This window comes from Bufo gargarizans, chromosome 3 (genome assembly GCF_014858855.1).
Source record: "Bufo gargarizans isolate SCDJY-AF-19 chromosome 3, ASM1485885v1, whole genome shotgun sequence".
NCBI classification, from domain to species: domain Eukaryota; kingdom Metazoa; phylum Chordata; class Amphibia; order Anura; family Bufonidae; genus Bufo; species Bufo gargarizans.
In genome coordinates, this window is record NC_058082.1 from 580,775,756 (window position 1) to 580,799,383 (window position 23,628).

At 47.3% G+C, this 23,628-nt stretch overlaps 1 protein-coding gene across 1 annotated transcript in view; it reads left to right on the forward strand.

Annotated features, from left to right (window-relative positions):
• Window positions 1-16,244: 16,244 nt before the first annotated feature.
• Window positions 16,245-23,628, forward strand: part of JAM2 (junctional adhesion molecule 2) — a 107,485-nt gene continuing 100,101 nt past the window's right edge. Inside the window, exon 1 of the mRNA XM_044284334.1 lies at window positions 16,245-16,526. Coding sequence (XP_044140269.1) covers window positions 16,475-16,526 — 52 coding nt within the window. The 5' untranslated portion in view covers window positions 16,245-16,474. The remainder of the gene's footprint in view (window positions 16,527-23,628) is intronic.

Here is a 23,628-nt window from a genome sequence, read left to right on the forward strand (position 1 = left end):
ACATTCAAATACATCAATGGTTTGCAGTTTACGCAATAGTATAAGAGCATGGTCCTCAACATTCGGACCTTAATATCAAAATATAAAGGGTAGAAGGGGGTGAGGGAAGACCAGGAAGGAAAGAGGGGGGGAGTGAGGCAGTCTAATCTCAGTTCGTCCTGATTCAAAGGGCCCTTCTATCTTGTTCATATTGCTACACTCAAGTTACAATTCAGGCCTAGTAATCTTCTATAGTTCAGGGTGAATAATTAGAATTATTGAGCCATGGGCTCCAAGTGAGCAACCTAGATTTCAACGGTAGAATAGAGGCAGGTATTAGGTTTTCATACCTACAGGATTTGTTAATCTCTAGAATAACCTCTGCTATATCAGGTGGAGCTGTTTGCTTCCAGTACCGTGTGATAACTAGTTTAGCACTAAGTAGTATGTGTCCAACAAGGTTCCTGCATTCAGGGGGTATACCATGTATGCCTAAGAATAAAAGAGCCAGTTCAGGCCGGGGGTTAACAACCTGAGAAGTTATCTCCGTGATCAGGCCAAAAACACTGCGCCAGTACAGGGTAAGTATGGGGCACGTCCATAAGATATGGAGTAATGAGCCTCCAGCTCCACACCCTCTCCAACATTGGGGGGAGGATGAAGGGTAAATCTTGTGTAGTCTCTGTGGAGTGAAGTACCAGTGCAAGAGGGTCTTCAGCCCTGCTTCATAGTGGGAGACACATTTGAAATTGGAGGTAAGGAATCTAATGGCTTGAGACCAATGTTCATCAGGAAAGGTTTCCCCCAATTCTGCTTCCCATTTTGTGATGGGTAAAGTTTTGGTAAAAGTAGCTTTTTCCCCCAGAACATCATACACGTAGCGCGTAGTGTGCTTTTTAAAAAGAGACGGGGAGCGGAACAGCCTCCATATATCAGAGTTTATGGAGGGTGGATTCTGCGTGATCTTGGCAATGAAATGTCTAATTCTAAGGAAGTTATAAAATTCTGTATGCGGCAACGCGAACAGGCTATGAATGGATTCAAAGGGGAGAAGAGAGCCATTCGACATGATCTGAGAGACAGAAGTGATACCCCTCTCTCGCCAGACTGTCAAGTTAATGTCAGGGATAGTCAGTTCTATTGTTCCTAAAGTGGCTTGCGGGAGGAGAGTGGCCACACTATCCCTCTGTGATTTATGTATGGAAGACCATAGGCTACTAGCTAGTCTCATTGTCAGTAGACCCTCACCTGACCTAGCTGGGCTCCACAACAGATGAATCAGGTAGTCTCTCAATGAGGCTCGTTTGATGGTGTGTTGTTCAATCTGGATCCAGGCTTTACTGATATCTGGGGACCACCATTCACGGACAAAGGAGAGTGCCACCGCCTGAAAATAATCTCTGATATCTGGGAGGCCTAGTCCGCCCACTTGCTTCTTTTTGGATAATAGTGTCCGTGCTACTCTCGGCTTGGTTGGACCCCAAATGTACCTACCCAAGGTCATCTGTGCTTTTTTAAAGAATGTCATAGGGATTGGGATTGGGAGGGCACGAAATATGTAAATGAATTTGGGGAGTGTCATCATTTGAAACGATGCCACTCTTCCCACCCAGGATAAAGCCTTCATAGAAAAACTGCCAAGATCTTTTATCATGGTATCAAGAAGGGGGAGGTAGTTTCTATTGTAGAGCAAGGAACACGGAGAGGTTATCTTAACCCCTAGGTATGGGATTTCCGAAGTTTGCCAGTCTAAGTCTTGGGAGGATTTCAGGGAGGCAACCTCATCCGGCGGGATGTTGATAGGTAGAGCTTGAGATTTGGCGCCATTGATTTTATAATAGGAAAGAGACCCATAATGTGAGATAATGTCTATAGCAGCGTCTAACGAGTTACTGGGGTTGGTCAATGTAAGGATAATATCATCCGCATAAAGTGTGATCTTATGGGATCTGCCACCTATATCTATTCCGGCTATTGAAGGTGAGTTTCTTGAGGATTGTGCCAGGGGTTCCAACGCCAGGATAAACAATAAGGGAGACAGGGGGCATCCCTGTCTTGTTCCGTTAGTAATTTCAAACGGTTCTGACACCACCCCATTAACCCAGACTTTCGCCGCTGGAGAGGAATATAAGCTGTAGATAGACTGCAAAATCTGTCCTGAAAAACCCATCTGGCGAAGAGTAGAAAATGCGTAGTCCCAATGCAGGCGGTCGAATGCCTTTTCCGCATCCAATGTAACCGCAAGCATTGGGAGGCCATGTACCTCAGCATAATTGAATAAATCAACAATCCGTCGAGTGTTATCAGACGCCAGTCGGCCACTCACAAACCCAGTCTCTCCATTGACTTTTAATGGAGTTCATGACGGATCCGTATTGGCTAGGTTACAGATAATACAACCGGATCCGTTCATAATGGATGCAGATGGTTGTATTATCAGTAACGGAAGCGTTTTTGCTGAACCCTGCCGGATCCAGTAGAAACGCTAGCCTAAAAGGTGGAAAAATAATTTACTACCTAAAGGGTAAGACGGTGTTAAAAAGTGAATGAGCGTCGCAGGTCAGGAACCTCTCATGTACGAAAAAAAGTCTGCAAAGGAGCAAATAGTCCCCCCCCCCCCCCAAGCCCTGTAAGTGTAATAAAATGTAAGTGCTCCCGTCTACACGTGGATTCCTGTAAGTGGTACTTACACCTAGAGATGTATTTTATGTCACTGTCATTTATAGGGTCACTGGGTCACCTTCTATAACCACCAATAAAAATGTCTGCTCACACCTCCGGTAGTTTTAGGCTATGTATACGGTATACGGTACATGTGTAGTCTGGCTTTCACTACTGCTGTTTTTCTCCTCTCCACCGTCATCCATATCAGGTCTTCCTCTTGGCGGTGTTACTGCCCTGTAACAGTCATACCCTCAGGTCTCATTCACACGTCCGTAATTTATTTCTGGATTTCTCACAGACATGACGGGGAAGCAAAATCGTAGGCGTAAACATTATGCATCACGTCACAGTAACGTACTCCCTTCGACCCGCCATACAGTTCCATTAGAAGACGGCGACAGCTTTAACTTACATGATTGAGATAATTCACATCCCATCGGAGTAACCCCTTAGCTACTTTCACACTAGCGTTATTCTTTTCCAGTATTGAGTTACGTCCTAAGGGCTCAATACCGGAAAAAACTGATCAGTTTTATCCTAATGCATTCTGAATGGAGAGCATTCTGTTCAGGATGCATCAGTTCAGTCCCTCTTACGTTTTTTGGACGTAGAAAATACCGCAGCATGCTGCAGTTTTCTCTCTGGACCAAAATACTGAACACTTGCCGGAATGCCGGATCCGGCATTCATTTACATTGAAGTGTATTAGTGTCGGAGCCGGCATTAAGTGTTCTGGCAAAACGGATCCGGCTTTTAAAAATGCAAAAAAATACCGGATCCGTTTTTCCAGATGACGCGGGAGAGATGGATCCGGTACTGCAATGCATCAGTTTGCGTCCGGATTGCCGGAATCCTCTGCCACAAGTGTGAAAGTACCCTAAAACTGACATTTCTGTACACCGCTGACTGCTCAGTAGTGTGCGGAGTACGGAGATGACATTTTTCTGAATGGGGCCGCAGCAGCACTGTGAGTGCGACGGGCGCCTCCCCCTAGGGCCCTCTATATCGCGTGTCCCAGATGTAGGAATTGCCCAAGCCCACTTCTCTCCAGAGGGGGGTTAGAATGGAATAGTAAGTTCTATTCTAGCTAAGTACAGCTCTGCCGTGTTTGCTGCCACCTGCTGGTGAACCAAGCACATGACATGAACATAACAGTTGCAAACAGATTAGGAATGCACAGTGTATAAGACCTGGACAGAAATACATAAGATGACGTTTTAAGCGCAATTAAGACAGTAGCAGGGCGCAGGAGTGGTAACACCACTCTGGGGTGTCACATTAGTACGGGCAGGAGCAGCAATATGCTGCCCCCTGGAGTTTACCATCTCTTGGCATAGCACATGGGTACCCTGTACCCATGTACTATGCCAGGATAAGCTGAGTGGAGCGGGCATGCAGTTCAGCTTAGCACAGCAGGCAGAAGCAGGAGCCCACCCCGTTCAGCTAATTTTAGTCACAGGTTTAATTACTCTTTAAAATTTAATAAAATGTTGAAAAAAAGCCAAATGAAAAATACTTAAAGTGGTGTCAGGACTCAAACCCGTGGCCAGTCATGTCCCAGGCAGTAGCTCTACCCACTAGGCTACCGTCTCTCCTTGGACTATTCTCTAGCTAACTTCTAACTACCTCTCTTGTCCTTGCCTTGACCTGCTGATTATTCCAATCTCTTGCACCTGCTACTTCCCTATAAAACCCAGCCCTTGAACCCAGCCCTTTGCTGGTTATTTTGCCTCCAAGCCTGTAGCAAGCGTCCTCTCTGCTCCTCCACCACTATTGCTGATTTACCATCGTTGTCAACACGGACCTTTTGACCTCGCTGATTTGCCGCCTGCATTGACTCACTGCTTACCACTGACCACGCCTCCGTCTACTCCTGCTGTTACCTCGCTGCCATCTCTGCTGCCGACCCGGACTGATCGACCACGCTACCTGCCTCCTGCTTCTGTGGGCCTTTGCCAATGGACTCCATACTTCCAGCTCGGGTGTCCTCTGACTCAGATGAGCCTCGATTGACACTACCATCCATAACAGAATAACCAGCCTAAAAAAAAATGGAGTCCGCAATGGCCACCCTGCGCAAGCAGGTGTCTGAGCTGCAAGAGTTCGGCACCACCTACCAGGAGAAATTTTCGCAACTCCAAGGCCTGGTACAGAGTCAACAGGGGGAGATCATTGAGCTCCAACGGCAACTCCTGGACGTACGCGGCGCGGCTGCAGACACCCGCATGCCACTACCCTCGAAATTCAATGGAGATCGTCGCCAGTAACGGGGCTTTCTCAATCAGTGCCGTATCTACTTCCGGATGCATCCGGCCCCCTTTTCCACTGACGAGAAGAAAGTATTGTTCATTGTTAACCTCCTGACGGACGAGGCCCTGGCATGGGCATCTCCATACGTGGAAATCGATAGCCGTCTGCTGCACGATCTGGATGTTTTCATCACAGCTATGAGCCAGGTCTTTGATGACCCCAATCGCTGTGCGACAGCTGAGGCAAGACTACACAGTCTTCGACAGGGAAGAAGCTCTGTCGCCGAGTACGCCGCCGAGTTCCGCCGCCGAGTTCCACCGCTGGGTCTCAGACACCAACTGGAACCCAGCTGCTCAAAGGAGCCAATTTCGGCGAGGTCTATCGGAGGCGATCAAAGATGAACTTGCCAGACTTGAAGCCCCGGATGATTTGGACGACTTTATTCAGGTGTGTGTCCGTATTGATCAGAGGCTCACCTAGAGAAGGAAAGAAAGGCTCTGGTTCCAAGGCGACAGACCCACTTACTCTTTCTCCTCTACTACCCAGCAGGTCGCCCAACCTCCCATCGAGCCGATGCAGGTTGACTCAGTGCGCAAGACTCTGTCCGTAGCAGAAAAAGAACGACGACTGGCCGAAGGCCTCTGCCTCTACTGTGGGGTGACCGGGGCACAATGCCATCAAATGCCACAACAAATCCTGCAGAACCATTGCCGTCACTGAACTGCGAGAGCAGCGGCAGGCTGTAACCCCACCGGGGCCCACTTGACCGTTCCAATTGTCATTACCATCGGGGATCGACAACTTCTCTGTTCCGCAATGCTCGACTCCGGGGCTGGCGACAATTTTATGGATCTAACTTTTGCTCACGAGAACAACATTCCGCTTGTAACCAAGACAGCCCCCATCGATCTGGAAACGGTGGATGGGTCCCCACTCTCCTCGGGACCAGTTACACATCAGACCGCAGATTTACAGCTCCACATTAAAACCGACCACCACGAGACGATCCACTTCTCTTTGATTGCCTCCCCCAAGTTTCCGGTGATCTTGGGCATCCTGTGGTTAGCCACTCACAACCCTTCGGTGGACTGGGAAACCCGCTGTCTACGGTTCACATCCGAGTTCTGCTCTTCGAACTGTCTGCATGAACCTGCTTCCCCAACGCCCAAAGAATCTATCATCTCGGAACCAACTGTCAAGGAGCTGTTGCCTCCACAATATAGCGAGTTTCAGGATGTCTGCGACAAAAAAAACGCAGACAAGCTGCCCCCGCATCGACCATATGACTGCCCAATTGAATTATTACCTGGGGCTGAAATACCCTTCGTCAGCATCTACTCCCTCTCGGAGCCTGAACTCAAGGCCCTGAAGGACTACTTGGACGAGGACCTAAAGAAGGGCTTCATTCGACCCTCCACCTCCCCCGCGGGAGCACCCTTCTTCTTCGTGGAGAAAAAAGACTCCTCTCTACGCCCTTGCATTGACTACCGCAAGCTGAATGATGTTACGGTAAAAAAACGTTACCCTCTCCCCCTGATTTCGGAACTTCTCAAGAGACTCCAGGCGGCGAAAGTCTTTACGAAGCTCGATCTTCGAGGGGCCTATAATCTGGTTCGCATTCGCCCCGGGGATGAATGGAAGACTGCCTTTCGCACACGATACAGACATTTTGAATACTTAGTTATGCCCTTCGGACTTTGCAATGCCCCAGCCACTTTCCAACATTTCATTAATGACGTCCTTAGGGACATGCTGGATCTGTTCGTAGTGGTATACCTGGACGATATTTTAATTTTCTCAGAAAATCTCGAACAACATCGCGAACATGTCCGCAGGGTGTTACAAAGACTCCGTGAGCAGTCCCTTTACATCAAGCTCGAGAAATGCGAGTTCGAACAGACCACCACCCAGTTTCTCGGTTACATCATCTCCCCGGAAGGGCTGAGTATGGATCCTCGGAAAATTCAGGCTGTAATAGATTTGCCTCCCCCTAAGAACGAAAAGGAAATACAGAGGTTTGTCGACTTCGCCAACTTTTACTGAAAATTCATTCAGAACTTCTCAAAAATCATTACTCCTATTACCCAGTTAACCAAAAAGACTGTGCCCTTTTCCTGGACACCCGAAGCACAGGAAGCCTTCACCAAGCTTAAATCCCTCTTCACGTCTGTTCCAATTCTGATCCATCCTAATCCTGAACTGCCATTCACAGTCGAAGTGGATGCTTCCGACACCGCAGTAGGCGCTGTCTTATCACAACGTACGGGAGAAAAGATGCTTTTACACCCTTGCGCCTTCTTCTCTCGCCAAATGTCCCCCGCAGAGAGGAACTATGACATCGGGAATAAGGAGTTGCTGGCAATCAAAGATGCCTTCTCGGAGTGGAGACATCTATTGGAGGGGGCCATCAATCCCATAACTGTGTTTACTGACCACAGAAACCTTGAATTCATCCGTTCTGCCAAGAGGCTTTCCGCCAGACAAGCCAGATGGAGCCTTTTTTTTTTCTCGATTCAATTTCATTATCACATATCGCCCGGGGTCGAAGAATGGCAAAGCAGATGCCCTTTCCAGGATGTTCTCTGAACCTTCACAGGACAACAAGGGCCAAGCCAGCATTCTACCCGAGAAAAAGGTCTTAGGAGCTACCTACCCAAAGGAACTCCTAGGGTCAATCAAGAAGGCTTATGAAAAGGACCCCTTCCTCACCCACCCAGCAGTAGACGTCAACCTAACCCTCAAGGGTGGCCATCCCACCCCCCACCAGTAAGGGTACAAGGCAAAGAGGAGTACATTGTCTCAAAGATCCTTGACTCCAGACTCCACCGGGGAAAAATCCAATACCTGATTTCCTGGAAAGGCTATCCTCCAGAAGACAACTCCTGGGAACCGGAGGAGAACATTCATGCCCCCAGACTTGTCAGGGATTTCCATCTGAGTCACCCCAGATAAGCCTTCCCCTGCAGTGCCCAGAGGTCACCTTGGAAGGGGGGGGGGGGGAGTACTGTCAGGACTCGAACCCGTGGCAGGTCAGGTCCCAGGCGGTAGCTCTACCCACTAGGCTACCGTCTCTCCTTGGACTATTCTCTAGCTAACTACCTCTCTTGTCCTTGCCTTAACCTGCTGATTATTCCAATCTCTTGCACCTGCTACTTCCCTATAATTGCCAGGGCAAATTATATATACTGAGGGCACAGGGGGGGGGGTCATTATAGGGGTTGAATAACCCCTTTAACTTAGTTTTACCTTGCTTAGAGGAGCACGAGCCCCATACTGTACCTCCACACCTCGGATTTCATGCACGGCAGGCTCCATCAGGTATTCTCCGTTCAGCAGTGAAGGCCGTATGGCTAAAGGGGGTCAGTGCCAGCACACATGAGCCCTTAAAGCAATGAACTTAAAGGGGTATTCCGGTTAGATTAAGTTATCCACAGGATAGGGAATAACTATCAGATCAGTTGGGGTCCTACCGCAGGGACCCCCAATAATCACGAGAACGGGAGCCCCATACCCCCTGTAGCCCCCCTTAAATGAACAGTCACAAATGCACTTGGCCGCTCCATCCAGAAATTGCCGAGTACAGGGCTCACTTATCTCCGCAAATCCCATAGAAAAAAAGGGAGTGGTTGCACATATGCCTGACCAGCCGATCCGGTCATGTCAGGGGAGCTGCAGGGGGTACGGGGACCCTATTTTTGTGATCTCGGGGGTCCCAGCATAGGGGATAGCTTCAACCAACCGGAATGCCCCTTTAAGCTGGAAAATCGAAGCAGGTGCGCTAGGCGCAGTGGAGTATTCCTTTTGGTGCATTATATGGTCCAATCAAATGCAAGAACATTGTGGCTTCTTGTGGGCAATAACAATATGGCGGCTTTTTGCTATAATGTGGGCTCTCTGATCTATGGTGCTATTATACATACACTACTGCCACCTATGCCGCTGCTTTCATTTCCTTAGGGCTCATTCAGACGGCCGTATGCTGTCCGCAAAAAACAGATTGCATTCCGTTTTTTTGCTGATCCATAGACTATAATAGGGCCATGTCCTGATTTTCACTGACAACTATAGGACATGTTTCATTTTTTTGCTGAACCGTGCAATGGAAGAAAAAGGCCCCATAGAACTGAATGAGACAGCATCTAATCCGCTAAAAAAAAATCCACATTTTTGCGGACAGCATAAGGCCGTCTGAATGAGCCCTAACACTAATTGTTGGGGGCCCCACCTTATTTTGCTGTGGGTCCCTATGACTATGGATTATGCACGTTTTTTTTCTGCATGGTTTTCGTGCGTAAAAAAACACAGCGTAAGGGCTCATGCACACGAACATATTTCCTTTCCGTGTCCAGTCCGATCCATATTTTTTGAAGATCAGATGCGGACGTATACATTTCGCTTCCACACGTCTGTTCGGTGGCCCTGCAAGAAAGATAGACCATGTCGTATTCTATTCCATATTGTGGACAAGGATAGGACACAAAGAGACCAAACACAGATGGCCGCCATGTTGTGTGATTTTTCACGGACCCATAGACTTCAGTGGTCTGCATCACGGACCAAAGTAGTGCAGGTCTCCACCTATGTGTGGAACAAACACATTCAAATCAATGGATACGTATGCTGTCCGTGGAAAATGCGGATAGCACACGTCAGTAAAAGACGGAAATGTGAACCAGGCCTAAGATAGTAATACATCACTTGAAGCTCCAGGGCCCCAGTTCAAAATCTGTGCGGGTACGTTCACCTCTCCGGCAGCGGATCCGGCACTCTATTCCAGCATAAAACACCAGATCCGGCACTGCCGGATTCTACAGTTCACCGCCAGATCCCCATTGACTGTAATGGTATCCGGACGATTTTTGTCCAGCATGCCGGACATGTGAACATAGCCTAGGGGCTCATGCACACAAACTGATTTTGTTTTTGTATCAGTGTCTGTTCCGTTTCAATGGGTCCACCAAAAAAACCTGAAGTTATTCGGTGTGCATTCCGTTTCTGTAAGGGCTCATTCACACGACCATGGTTTGGTTCCACATCCGAGACGTTCCGTGGCCCAGCAAAAATTATGAGTCATGTCCTATTCTTGTCCGTTTTGCGGACAAGAATAGGCATTTCTATAAAGGGCCGTCCGTTCTGTTCTGCAAATTGTGGAAGGCACACGAGCAGCATTCGTGTTTTGCGGATTGCAAAATACGGCACTTTCGCGTGAACAAGCCCTAAGTCCGTATGTCAAATCCCCCAAAAAATAGAACATGTCCTATTCTTGGACAAGGACAAAAATGGATGCAACATGGACGACACACGGATGTAATCAGTTATTTTTTTTTTTCAAGATCCGTGTTTTACGGACCGCAAAATACATACAGTTGTGTGCATGAGCCCTAATCCGGTACCAGCAAAGTGTATGAGATTAGACAAGTCTCCTGCGCACTTTGCTTTTCTTCTCAGGTGCGGTAATTGACCTGCTGTGTGGATCTTAAGGGGGGCGGACGGGGAACTTAACCACTACAGGACCGCCGCACGGAGGATTGCGTCTTTGAGGCGGCCCTGTTACTCCTCCTGGACGTGTCGGGGCGTCATCTCGCGAGACGCGAGATTTCCTGTGAACGCGCACGCACAGGCGCGCGCGTTCACAGGAACTGCAGGTAAGCGAGTGGATCTACAGCCTGCCAGCGGCGATCGTTCGCTGGCAGGCTGTAGATGCGGGTTTTTTTAACCCCTAACAGGTATATTAGATGCTGTTTTGATAACAGCGTCTAATATACCTGCTACCTGGTCCTCTGGTGGTACCTTTTGCTTGGATCGACCAGCAGAGGACACAGGCAGCTCTGTAAAGTAGCACCAAACACCACTACACTACACCCCCACTGTCAATTATTAACCCCTTATTAACCCCCTGATCACACCATATAGACTCCCTGATCACCCCCTGTCATTGATCACCCCCCTGTAAGGCTCCATTCAGATGTCCGTATGTGTTTTGCAGATCCGCGGTGTCCGTGTTTTGCGGATCCGCAAAACACATACGGACGTCTGAATGGAGCCTTACAGGGGGGTGATCAATGACAGGGGGGTGATCACCCCATATAGACTCCCTGATCACCCCCCTGTCATTGATCACCCCCCTGTAAGGCTCCATTCAGAGGTCCGTATGTGTTTTACGGATCCGCAAAACACGGATACCGCGGATTCGCAAAACACGAACACCGCGGATCCGCAAAACACGGACACCGGCAATGTGCAATCCGCATTTTGCGAATCCGCACATTGCCAGAACTATATAGAAAATGCCTTTTCTTGTCCGCAATTGCGGACAAGAATAGGACATGTTCTATAGGCTCTACAAAAAACGCAGCGTTCGCCCGATCAGGCCTGATCTTGTGCGCACACTTGCGTTCAGTCCGCCCCACCGCAGTGACAGAAATATTTTTTTTCTGATCACTGCAAAAACACCGTAAAATCGCTGCGGCGCTATACAAATATCACTTTTGAGGGGCATGGCGAGTTCATAGATTTTTTATTTTTTTTGGCACAAGTTAGCGGAAATAGATTTTTTTGTTTTTTCTTACAGAGTCTCATTTTCCACTAACTTGTGACAAAAAATAAAATCTCACATGAACTCACCATACCCCTCACGGAATCCAAATGCGTAAATTTTTTTAGACATTTATATTCCAGACTTCTTCTCACGCTTTAGGGCCCCTAAAATGCCAGAGCAGTATAAATACCCCACATGTGACCCCATTTCGGAAAGAAGACACCCCAAGGTATTCTCTGAGGGGCATATTGAGTCCATGAAAGATTGAACTTTTTGTCATAAGTTAGCGGAAAGGGAGACTTTGTGAGAAAAAACTAAGAAAAATCAATTTCCGCTAACTTGTGCAAAAAAAAAAACTTCTATGAACTCACCATGACCCTCACGGAATACCTTGGGGTGTCTTCTTTCCGAAATGGGGTCACATGTGGGGTATTTATACTGCCCTGGCATTTTAGGGGACCTAAAGCGTGAGAAGAAGTCTGGAATCCAAATGTCTAAAAATGCCCTCCTAAAAGGAATGTGGGCCCCTTTGCCCACCTAGGCTGCAAAAAAGTGTCACACATGTGGTATCGCCGTACTCAGGAGAAGTTGGGCAATGTGTTTTGGGGTGTCTTTTTACATATACCCATGCTGGGTGAGAGAAATATCTCTCTATAATGACTACACCCAGCATGGGTATATGTAAAAAGACACCCCAAAACATATTGCCCTACTTCTTCTGAGTACGGCGATACCACATGTGTGACACTTTTTTGCAGCCTAGGTGGGCAAAGGGGCCCAAATTCTAAAGAGCACCTTTAGGATTTCACAGGGCATTTTTAACACATTTGGATTTCAAACTACTTCTCACCCATTAGGGCCCCTAAAATGCCAGGGCAGTATAACTACCCCACAAGTGACCCCATTTTAGAAAGAAGACACCCCAAGGTATTCCGTGATGGGCATAGTGAGTTCATGGAAGTTTTTATTTTTTGTCACAAGTTAGTGGAATATAAGACTTTGTAAGTAAGAAAAAAAAAAAATAATCATCATTTTCCGCTAACTTGTGCCAAAAAAAAAATATTCTAGGAACTCGCCATGCCCCTCACGGAATACCTTGGGGTGTCTTCTTTCCAAAATGGGGTCACTTGAGGGGTATTTATACTGCCCTGGCATTTTAGGGGCCCTAATGCGTGAGAAGTAGTTTGAAATCCAAATGTGTTAAAAATGCCCTGTAAAATCCTAAAGGTGCTCTTTAGAATTTGGGCCCCTTTGCCCACCTAGGCTGCAAAAAAGTGTCACACATGTGGCATCGCCGTACTCAGGAGAAGTAGGGCAATGTGTTTTGGGGTGTCTTTTTACATATAACCATGCTGGGTGAGATAAATATCTCTGTCAAATGACAACTTTGTATAAAGAAATGGGAAAAGTTGACTTTTAGAGAGATATTTTTCTCACCCAGCATGGGTATATGTAAAATGACACCCCAAAACACATTGCCCTACTTCTTCTGAGTACGGCGATACCACATGTGTAACACTTTTTTGCAGCCTAGGTGGGCAAAGGGGCCCACATTCCAAAGAGCACCTTTCTGATTTCACAGGGCATTTTTTACACATTTGAATTTCATACTACTTCTCACGCATTAGGGCCCCTAAAATGCCAGGGCAGTATAACTACCCCACAAGTGACCCTATTTTGGAAAGAAGACACCCCAAGGTATTCCGTGATGGGCATAGTGAGTTCATGGAAGTTTTCATTTTTTTGTCACAAGTTAGTGGAATATGAGACTTTGTAGGAAAAAAAATAAAAAATCATCATTTTCCACTAACTTGTGACAAAAAATAAAAAGTTCTATGAACTCACTATGCCCATCAGCGAATACCTTAGGGTGTCTACTTTCCGAAATGGGGTCATTTGTGGGGTTTTCTACTGTCTGGGCATTGTAGAACCTCAGGAAACATGACAGGTGCTCAGAAAGTCAGAGCTGCTTCAAAATGCGGAAATTCACATTTTTGTACCATAGTTTGTAAATGCTATAACTTTTACCCAAACCAATAAATATACACTTATTGCATTTTTTTTTTTTTATCAAAGAGATGTAGAACAATAAAGTTAGAGAAAAATTCATATGGAAATGTAGTTTAAAAAAATATAAAAATTACAACTGGAAGTGAAAAATGTCTTTTTTTTTTTGCAAAAATTTCGGTAAATTTCGATTAATAACAAAAAAAGTAAAAATGTCAGCAGCAATGAAATACCACCAAATGAAAGCTGTATTAGGCCTCTTTCACACGGGCGTCATATTTTTGGCCCGGATTAGAGGCGTGTGCGTTGCGGGAAAATGCGCGATTTTTCTGCGCGAGTGCAAAACATTGTCATGCGTTGCACTCGCGTGAGAAAAATCGCGCATGTTTGGTACCCAAACCCGAACTTCTTCATAGAAGTTCGGGCTTGGGATTGATGTTCTGAAGATTGTATTATTTTCCCTTATAACATGGTTATAAGGGAAAATAATAGCATTCTGAATACAGAATGCATAGTAAACCAGCGCTAGAGGGCAGGGCTGTGGAGTCGGTAGATAAATGCTCCGACTCCGACTCCTCAGTTTTTTGTACTTCCGACTCCGACTCCGACTCCCCGACTCCGACTCCTCTGTATTTAATATGCAAATGTATTTTATACATTCCTTGAAGGAAAGAAAGGCAACATACATGTCATTACCAAATGACTACTGGCTGGGAAGCCAACAGTCTACTGTATTGAACAGTTTAAGCAAAAGACAAACACAATGAAAACAACAGTTTTATTAATTTTTTTTTATCAAGTGGCTGGATAGTAGCAGCAGGCATAAACATCAGGAACTTTACAAGTTAAAAAATACAAACCACATTATTTGGTTGTTTTAGAACAAAAACAAAGCTTATCTATATGAACCAAAAACAAAATCTGTAAAACCTAGAAATGGTTTATATTAATCTTCTTCACATCACTGAACGCGTTTGTTTTGCGGTTACGTGAGGCACTGCATGCATTGGCCTTTATTCTTACAGTAGAGAAGTCATTAATTATAACTGTTTATGAATTCGGACATTTAAACTTGCTTTTTTTATTCCAATTTAAATTTAGTAGGAGTCGGAGTCGGTTCATTTTTTGCCGACTCCGACTCCAGGTACCCAAAATTGACTCCGACTCCGACTCCTCGACTCCGACTCCACAGCCCTGCTAGAGGGGTTAAAAGCTAGAGGGGTTAAAAAAAATAAAAAATAATTTAACTCACCTTAGTCCACTTGATCACGAAGCCCGGCATCTCCTTGTGTCTCCTCTGCGCTGAACAGGACCTGGGGTGAGCTGCTCCATTAAATACAGGTTAAGGACCTTTGATGACGTCACTCCGGTCATCACATGGTCTTTTACCATGGTGAATCACCATGGTAAAAGATCATGTGACGTACCATGTGACGACCGGAGTGACGTCATCGAAGGTCCTTAACCTGTATTTAATGGAGCAGCTCACCCCAGGTCCTGTTCAGCGCAGAGGAGACACAAGGAGATGCCGGGCTTCGTGATCAAGTGGACTAAGGTGAGTTAAATTATTTTTTATTTTTTTTAACCCCTCTAGCGCTGGTTTACTATGCATTCTGTATTCAGAATGCTATTATTTTCCCTTATAACCATGTTATAAGGGAAAATAATAATGATCGGGTCTCCATCCCGATCGTCTCCTAGCAACCGTGCGTGCAAATCGCACGGCATCCGTACATGCTTGCGGATGCCATCCGATTTTCACACACCCCATTCACTTCTATGGGGCCTGCGTCACGTCAAAATCGGACAATATAGAGCATGCTGCGATTTCAACTGAACGCACAAGTGATGCGTTAAAAACAACGCTCATGTGCACAGCCCCATAGAAATGAATGGGTCAGGATTTAGTGCGGGTGCCATACGTTCGCCGCACGGATCGCACCCGCACGGAAAACTCGCCCGTGTGAAAGGGGCCTTAGTGAGAAGAAAAGGAGGTAAAATTCATTTGGGTGGTAAGTTGCATGACCGAGCAATAAACGGTGAAAGTAGTGTAGTGCCGAAGTGTAAAAAGTGGCCTGGTCATTAAGGGGGTTTAAGCTAGGGGGGCTGAGGTGGATAAAGTGGCCCTGGAAAAATACTAAAAGTGGCCCCGTTTTTTAAGTCTGGTCCAAATCGAAGGAAGGCAGGGCCAGCGATACCATATTGTGGCCCATTATACCACCGCAACAGAGCCAAGTACCACAGTCCAACACAAAATACTGCCATAAAGTACATCCCCAAAACCGTCCAGTGGCGGCTGTGAGGAGGGCTCAGGCGGCCCCCTGGGCATCGGCCCACCGGGAGATTACCCTGCAAGGTCTATGGCCACTCCGCCCCTAGCAGCGTTGGTTTAGGCTAGGACTACATGTGTTGCAACTTGCGCAGCATAATTTGTAGCGCTAGTTTACGGTGTCACACTGCGACATGCTGCGACACGACCGGCGCACACAAGTTCACCTTGGATGGATTTTTTGTGACAGTCGCAGCCTTTCCTATGTCGCAGTGCAACACCATAGATCAGCATTACAAAAGATGTTGCGCGACATTGGTGCGGTGTCGCCCTGTAGCCCCAGCCTTATTTGTGCGGATTTCACCCTTTGCAATAGAAGGTCGAAACCAGGGCTCTGCCGAAAAAACCTGCGTCAAATCCACACCAAAACCCACAAAAAAAATAGTGTGGCGCAAATTTCTTGCGGATTTTCTACGCATATACTGTAGACCTGCATCTAGGCTGGGCGCAGTCACCTCCGTTGTGTTCTATGGACTGGTGAAGCGGTGGTTGGGCAGAGCTGGCGATGAAGGGGTTACAGCTGGCACAATCTGTTTCCAGCTGACACTTGTGGAATCCGCCAGCAGAGGGCGCTGCGGCCCGGCGCTCCCCGCGGCTCCCACCTCCCCGTTATACCCGCGGCGCCGGCTGCTCTGCCTCAGTTGTGCTGCCGCTGCCCTGGATGTGAACTGTCTGCTGCTCTGTCCTCACTTATTCCTCCCGAGAAGATGCGGCTCCCGGCTGGGCTCTTGTTCCTGGGTCACTTTGCGGCTCTTTGCTGTAAGTTTCTGGGGTTTCTCTCTCCATTTTGCAGGGCTTCTCTCACTTTGCCAGTTGTGGACAGGTCCCTCTGTCTCTGCTTTGTGTTCCTGCTATTGTCCTGCTTGGGTTTCTGGGGGGAGAGAGGACTGGCACCACAAGGGCAGAGGTGGCTACAATGTGTCCCCTCCACTTGTCCTGCAGACATATGGAAACAATTCATCATCATCATCATCTTCATCATCATCATGTTCTGCTGCCCTTGTGTGGTGTCATCCTGGAAATAAGCGGATGCCAGGGGAGGTGGTATAGACAGCGGCGGAGGAGAAGGGGTTAACACTACCACCATTGACCAGGTCCTACAATAAGTGAGATTCTCTCGGCTTCATTTTGAGGGACGCCCCAGAGGTTGGCACCCTGGGCTTCTCGGTGCCCTCCTACGTGCCAGTCTTATTTAGATGTGCACAAAGTTGTGGTAAAGTCACGGTGGCGGCGTGTTCTTCAGGAGCCAGCCATGGTGGACAGGATAGAGGGTTGGTAGTAGCCCCCTGCCCCCCTGCCCATTTTTAGGTGCTTGGTTGTCATACTTGAGCCATGTTGATGTCTGTGACAAGATGGTCAGTAGTTTGTCCGTGAAGGATCCGTGTGTCCGTTTTCTGCCCTCTGTGTCCAGGGACACTGGCTAGGCTAAGGGTACTTTTACACTTGCATTAGAGGATTCCGGCAGCCAGTTCCGTTGGTGAAACTGCCTGCCGGATCCGAAAGTCCGTATGCAAACGGATAGCATTTGTTTCCGGATCCGTCTGACAAATGCATTGAAATACCAGATCCGTCTGTCCGGTGTCATCTGTAAGAACGGACCCAGTATTTATTTTTATTTTTTACCTTTTTAAAGGTCTGCGCATGCACTTGGTACCGCATTCCAGCAAGTGTTCCGGAATTTTGGCCGGAGAGAAAAAGTATTTTCTCTGGCCAAAAAACGTAAGAGGGACTGAACTGAAGACATCCTGATGCATCCTGAACGAAATGCTCTCCATTCAGAATGCATTAGGACAAAACTGAAGCGTTTTTTTTCCCCGTATTGAGCTCCTGTGACGGAACTTAATACCGGAAAAGAAAAACTCTAGTGTGAAAGTCCCATAAAAACTGAATTTTCAGAACATGTTCTAGCAATGATCTGTGAAGACCATGGACCGCGGATGTCGTCAGTGTCCTGTCCGTGGTTTTTCACGGACCCATAGACTGTAATGTGTGTGAGGGAACAGTGCATGCTTCCGTGGTGTCGCCATGTACCCGCTGATGTGGGAATACTCGGTGGAGACCACGGACAGCACCTGTCTGACATTCACTAACCTGCCAAAGGGGCTGAAGTTGCAGGATGTGATTTTATTTTATTTTTTTGTGCAAATTGAGTTGCTGAATTCTTTTCTTGCTTCGCTTTGCTCCAACAGACAGTAGTGTTAGGGCTCATTCACATGAACATAGGGCTCCGTGCCCGTATTGCGGACTGCAGATGGTGGGTTTGACTTGAATGGATCCACAATCCGCAAGATACGGCTGAAGGTAGGACATGCGGTGCAGAATGGAATGGAACCACGGAACGGAAGCACTACGGAGTGCTTCTGTGGTGGTCTGTTCTGTGCTTCCGTTCCGCAAAAAGATAGAACTTGTCCTATCTTTTTGCGGAACGGAGGGATTGCGGACCCCATTCAAGTGAATGAGAACGTGATCCGTATGCGGCTGGCCCACGGTCAGTGCCCGTGCATTGCAGACTGCAATTTGCAGTCCGCAGCACGGGCATGGGCAGCACACGTTTGTGTGCAAGAGGCTTTAGGCAGTGAACAGCCTGCCGTACTTCTCCGGATCCGGCATTGACGGACGTAACTGGAATGCCCGCCGGCTCCATAAACTATAATGGGGTCCGGCAGAGATCCAGCTGCAATCTGGCAAAAATGCAGAAAATTGGCTGGACAGAAAATACTGCACGCTGCGGTTTGCGTCCGTCCGATTCCCTGGCATTCTCTGACTGAACTGGCGGCCGGATCACAATGCCACTGATGTGAAAGTAGCCTTTGGGCTCGTGCACACGACCGTAGTTTTATTCTGCATCTGATCTCCAGTCACTTAAATTGGGTCGCAAAAGATGCAACACCGTGTGCTGTCCGCATCCGTATGTCTGATCCGCGTCCTATTCTTGTCTGTATTAGAACGGTCAGTATCTGTGTTTTTCGGATCCACGATTTGTAAGTTGTCACCTGTGGCATCATGTATGGGGTCATATACATAACGCCCAGTAGTTATAGTCGGATGCCAGCTGTCAGTACTTCTGACCCATCCTGTCCTAACCTGACAACGCCAACTGGTGCTACCAATGTACAGGACGCTTACAGAACCATAGGCAACCGCTGTGTCCCTAGATAGTGCCGCCATATGGCAATATTCTGCCCTAGAAGCTTGTTCGGAGGTACAGTATAGCCCCATAGAGTGATGTATTAGGCTAGGTTCACACAGAGTTTTTTTTCTGTGGTGAAAAAAAAAAAACTGACACTGATTCTGTTTCAGGATTCCGCATTTTTTTTCCTAGCAGCGGTTTTTGCTCCGACGCGGTTTTTTATACTGCCTATTTTAATAGGACGTTTGGGCAAGGGGTCAGTGCAGATTCCGCACGTCACTTCTTTTTTCAACTCTGCAGTTTTTAAAATCGCAAGCATAAAAAAACTCGCTGTGCAAGGCAAGGTTGACACCTGTCGTGGCCCGGATCTCTGAGTAGCGGTGATCCGTAGAAATGAATGGGATCGCCGCGGCAGTCACAAGAAATTCAGCCGCGTTGGATTTCGTGCGACTGTCGCAGCGATCCCGTGCATTTCTATGGATCACCGCTGCTCAGCGATCCGGGCCACGACAGGTGTCGCCGTGTAGCCCCTTGCCTAAATTAACACGTGGTTTTCCCATTAAAATCAATGGAGAACATCTTGCAAGCGTTTTTAGGCACCTGAGACCCAGTTCCAAGTTGCTGGAACATGAAACTTTTTCCATTAGGCTGGTTCAGGTGAGTATATTATGGGCGAGTGTCCCCGGGCGGCTGACATGAACTCACAGCATCCTTGGGATCTATGAGGCTGTCTCAAGACTATATGCACACAACCGTATCCGTTTAGCGGTCGGAAAACCGCAGATCTGCAAAATACGGGTACATTCTCTGTTCAAGCCGCATTTTCCTCAGCCATTCTTGCCCTCAAAACGGACAATAACAGCGCATGTTCTTTCATTTTCGGAACGTCCACACAGATGCAGGCAGCACATGGATGACATGGATTTTTGGCAGACCCGTAGAAATGATTGGATCCGCAAAGAGTGCGGATCAGGCGTGAGAACCAAAACTACGGTCGTGTGCATGAGGCCTGAGAGCGAGCGCAGCCGCAGTCAGGCCGGAACGCTCATCCGTAATATGGTCCCATCAATGTGCCTGTAATAAACTTGTCTAAAAACCGGCCTTTGTCCAGGCTGATCTAAGAAACGCAGTGAAGTGAAGGGGTTAAATGCGCCAGGCGTCCATTATACTAAGTGCTTGGTTCTATATCTTGATTCATGACTTGGGTGATAAAGCGCCGTCCTGGTGTCAGCGTCTTGGATCCTATTGCCGTAGCGCTGCTCAAAATGATGTTATTTCTGGAGAAATGCAGCCTAGCAGGGAACTGCTGCCCGGAGAAGTCCGCGCCAGCTTAGCTTGGCACGTATCTGTACTCCGAGCTGCTGCAGCATCGCCGGTTCCTTCTATAGTCCCTGATGTGTAGTCCAGTAAACTCACTTACACCACAGTTGCCCCCCACCGCCCCCCATCGCAGATAAACCTTGAGCCGACTCACGTGGTGAAAAGCCTGATACATAGAAATGAAATCATCAGGGTCACAGGAAACGGGCGTCTAAAGTGGCACAATACAGCGCTTGTCGGGCGGGGACAGGGGACGTCCGAGACCAACAGTAGTATATATCGTGTGTCTTATGGTAGATACAGAGAGACCACCACCCACTGAAAAGGGGTCTTCCGTATCGCAGACAAGAATCGTCATTTCTAGTATTGGGAGTGAGAAATCGCTGATTGCACATGGAAGGTGTCCGTATTTTGTGGATCCATGGAGTGCGGACCGCAACACGGACATAGCCTAAGACCTCAATGCGCACGACCGTATTTTGATGCATTTCTTGTACTTATGCAGAATAGCAGCCGGATCCCATTATAGTCCATGGCAGGAATCGGCGACCACTCAGCTGTTCTGAAACTACAACTCCCAGAATGCTCCTTTCACTTCTATGGGAGTTTCTGCTGAATAAGTGTGCATGCTGGGAGTTGTAGTTTCACAGCAGCTGGAGTGCCGAAGGTTGCTGATCCCTGGATTATGGCGGTGAACAGCAGTATCCGACTATGCCAGATTCGGTGAACTCTGACATGCTGTTTTCTGCCAGATATGTTTACCGGAGACGTGAACGTGGCCTAAAACCGCCACCAAATTACAAATTTGCCGCCAAAAACAACCTGCTGATCTGCTACAGTTTTTTCTGCTGTGGATTTTAGCCATGTGAACATTTCCTGAGGCCTCATGCACACGACCGTTGTTGTGTCCCATGTCCGTTGTTCCGTTTTCCGTGATTTTCTGCGGACCCATTGACTTTCAATGGGTCCGTGGAAAACTCGGCTAATGCACCGTTTGTCATCCGCGTCCGTGATCCATGTTTCCAGTCCGTGAAAAAAATATGACCTGTCCTATTTTTTTCACGGACAACGGTTCGCGGACCCATTCAAGTTAATAGGTCCGTGAAAAAACACGGATGCACACAAGATTTTCATCCACGTCCATTTTTTTCCTATCATTTGCATGGCAAACTTGACTTAGATTTTTTTTTACTTTCCTTCATGTCTGGTGATCCTCCAAAAATAAAGGAAGACCCACGGAAACAAAAACGGACACGGATCACGGAACAAAGGAACCCCTTTTTGCGGACCGCAAAAAAATACTGTCGTGTGCATGAGGCCTAAGAGTGGATCATGTCATCAGCGACTTTCCTGCTAACCCTTTCACTGCCCCAGACCGCCAGGGAGTTTTCAATTAGCCTGTTGCCCAGTTTTGACGGTTTTATTTGGGAACTGAATGGCGGTACTGGGAGGGATATACAACAGTGCTGTGTAGGCATTATATGGTATCAAAGGGGTTGTCCAATGGCCTATCGTCAGGATAGGTCATCAATATCTGATCTGCGGGGGTCCGACACCCGTGACCCCCGACAATCAGCTGTGAGACGAGGAGGCGGCACTCCATGCGAGCCGATCAGTAATCGATGACCCATCAGTATTAACAGGTGGACAGCTCCTTTAATAACTGTGTACTCAATGGCAGCATTGTGTGGGAAATATGTCATATGGGCACTATATGGTAGTAATATTTGGATACTGTATGGAGACGTTACTAAGGAATTGTATGGTGGTGTACACTGGCAGTATTGTGTGGGGTGTATATATATAGTGCTATGTTGCCACTGTATGTTAGTACTGTTTGGATACTAAGTGGTATTATTGTGTGGGAAATATATGGTAGTGTTATGTTTGGACTATATGGCAGTAATATTGTGATGCTGCATGGAGACATTACTTAGGAATTATATGGTGATATTATTTGAGTATTGAATGGTGGCACACTGTATCATGCATGTAGCGCCCAGAGCCCCATTTTCCACAAGGTAAGGCTCATGCACATGGCTGTAAGCGTTTTTGCGGTCTGCAAAATTGTGGGTCCACAACCTTAGGCCTCTTGCACACGACCGTATGGCTTTTTCAGTGTTTTGTGGTCCGTTTTTTGTTTCAGTAGTGTTTCCGTTTCGTTTTGCCCTTCAGTTTTTCCGTTTGGTTTCAGTTTTTTGCGGATCGGAAACGGAAGCATACAGTAATTACATAGAAAAATTGGGCTGGGTATAACATTTTCAATAGATTGTTCCGCAAAAAATGGAATGGATACGGATGCATTCCGTATCCGTTCCATTGTTTTTTACAGCCCCATTGACTTGAATGGAGCCACGGAACGTGATTTGTGGGCAATAATAGGACATGTTCTATCTTTGAACGGAAATACGGAAAAGTAATGCATACGGAGTACATTCCGTTTTTTTGCAGACCCATTGAAATGAATGGTTCCGTATATGGAATGCAAAAAAATGGAAAGAAAACAGAAAAAGAGTCTTATAGAACAGTCCTATCCTTGTTTGTAATATGTTCTATTTTTTGGGGGGTGCTGAGGAACGGACATACGGATGCGCACGGTGTGTTGTCTGCATTTTTCGCGTGCCCAAAATTAAAGGGCCCGCTTCAAATCCGCATTTTTTGACAAAAACAACGGCCATGTGCGTGAGCCCTAATACAGATTCTGGATAGAACGAGTCAGAATATCTGAGAACTGCCTTGTCACTGGCTTTCAGAGCCCACGGGCTGCTGCCGGGTATAAATAAATGGGCGCTCTCCCATCTCAGCACCGCGCTGCCTCCTCGGTCACATACTTACCTCCGCTACCAGACAAACCACATGTGAAACGCTCGGCATTCCGCATTCCTCAAATGACTGAAATACACAAGGTGACAATGGGACGAGCGCAGGCAGGGAGCAGTTGTCTCTGCAGGGATGACATGTGCAGTGCGTCTGCGACAACCTGCGGGTCGTTATTTGGGACGGTTTCATTCCATGGATTGGAATCCTGCAGACGGTGTTAAGCTGGGGGTGGGGGGGGGGGTCACATTTCTAAACAGCATTTTTAGGATCACATATAAGAGAGGGAGAAAGCTGCGGCCAGCTGTATGGTGAGAGGATGGCCGATACCACCTCTGCTTCATGTGCAGAATTATTCTGCCTTTGTCTCAGACATAAAGAATGTGACTACATCAGAGGGGAAAGGAATGGCTGCCACAAACGTCAATAAAACTGCACATTTGGAGCAAACCAGTGTTAATTTACCCATAAAGTTAATTTACACGTCTGCGTGTCTGGATTAGGTCCGGATGCGTTGCGTCTGTGATCAGGGAAAATCGTGCGAGTAGGTACGCAATTTCAGTCAGTTTTGACTGCGATTGCGTTCCGATGTTC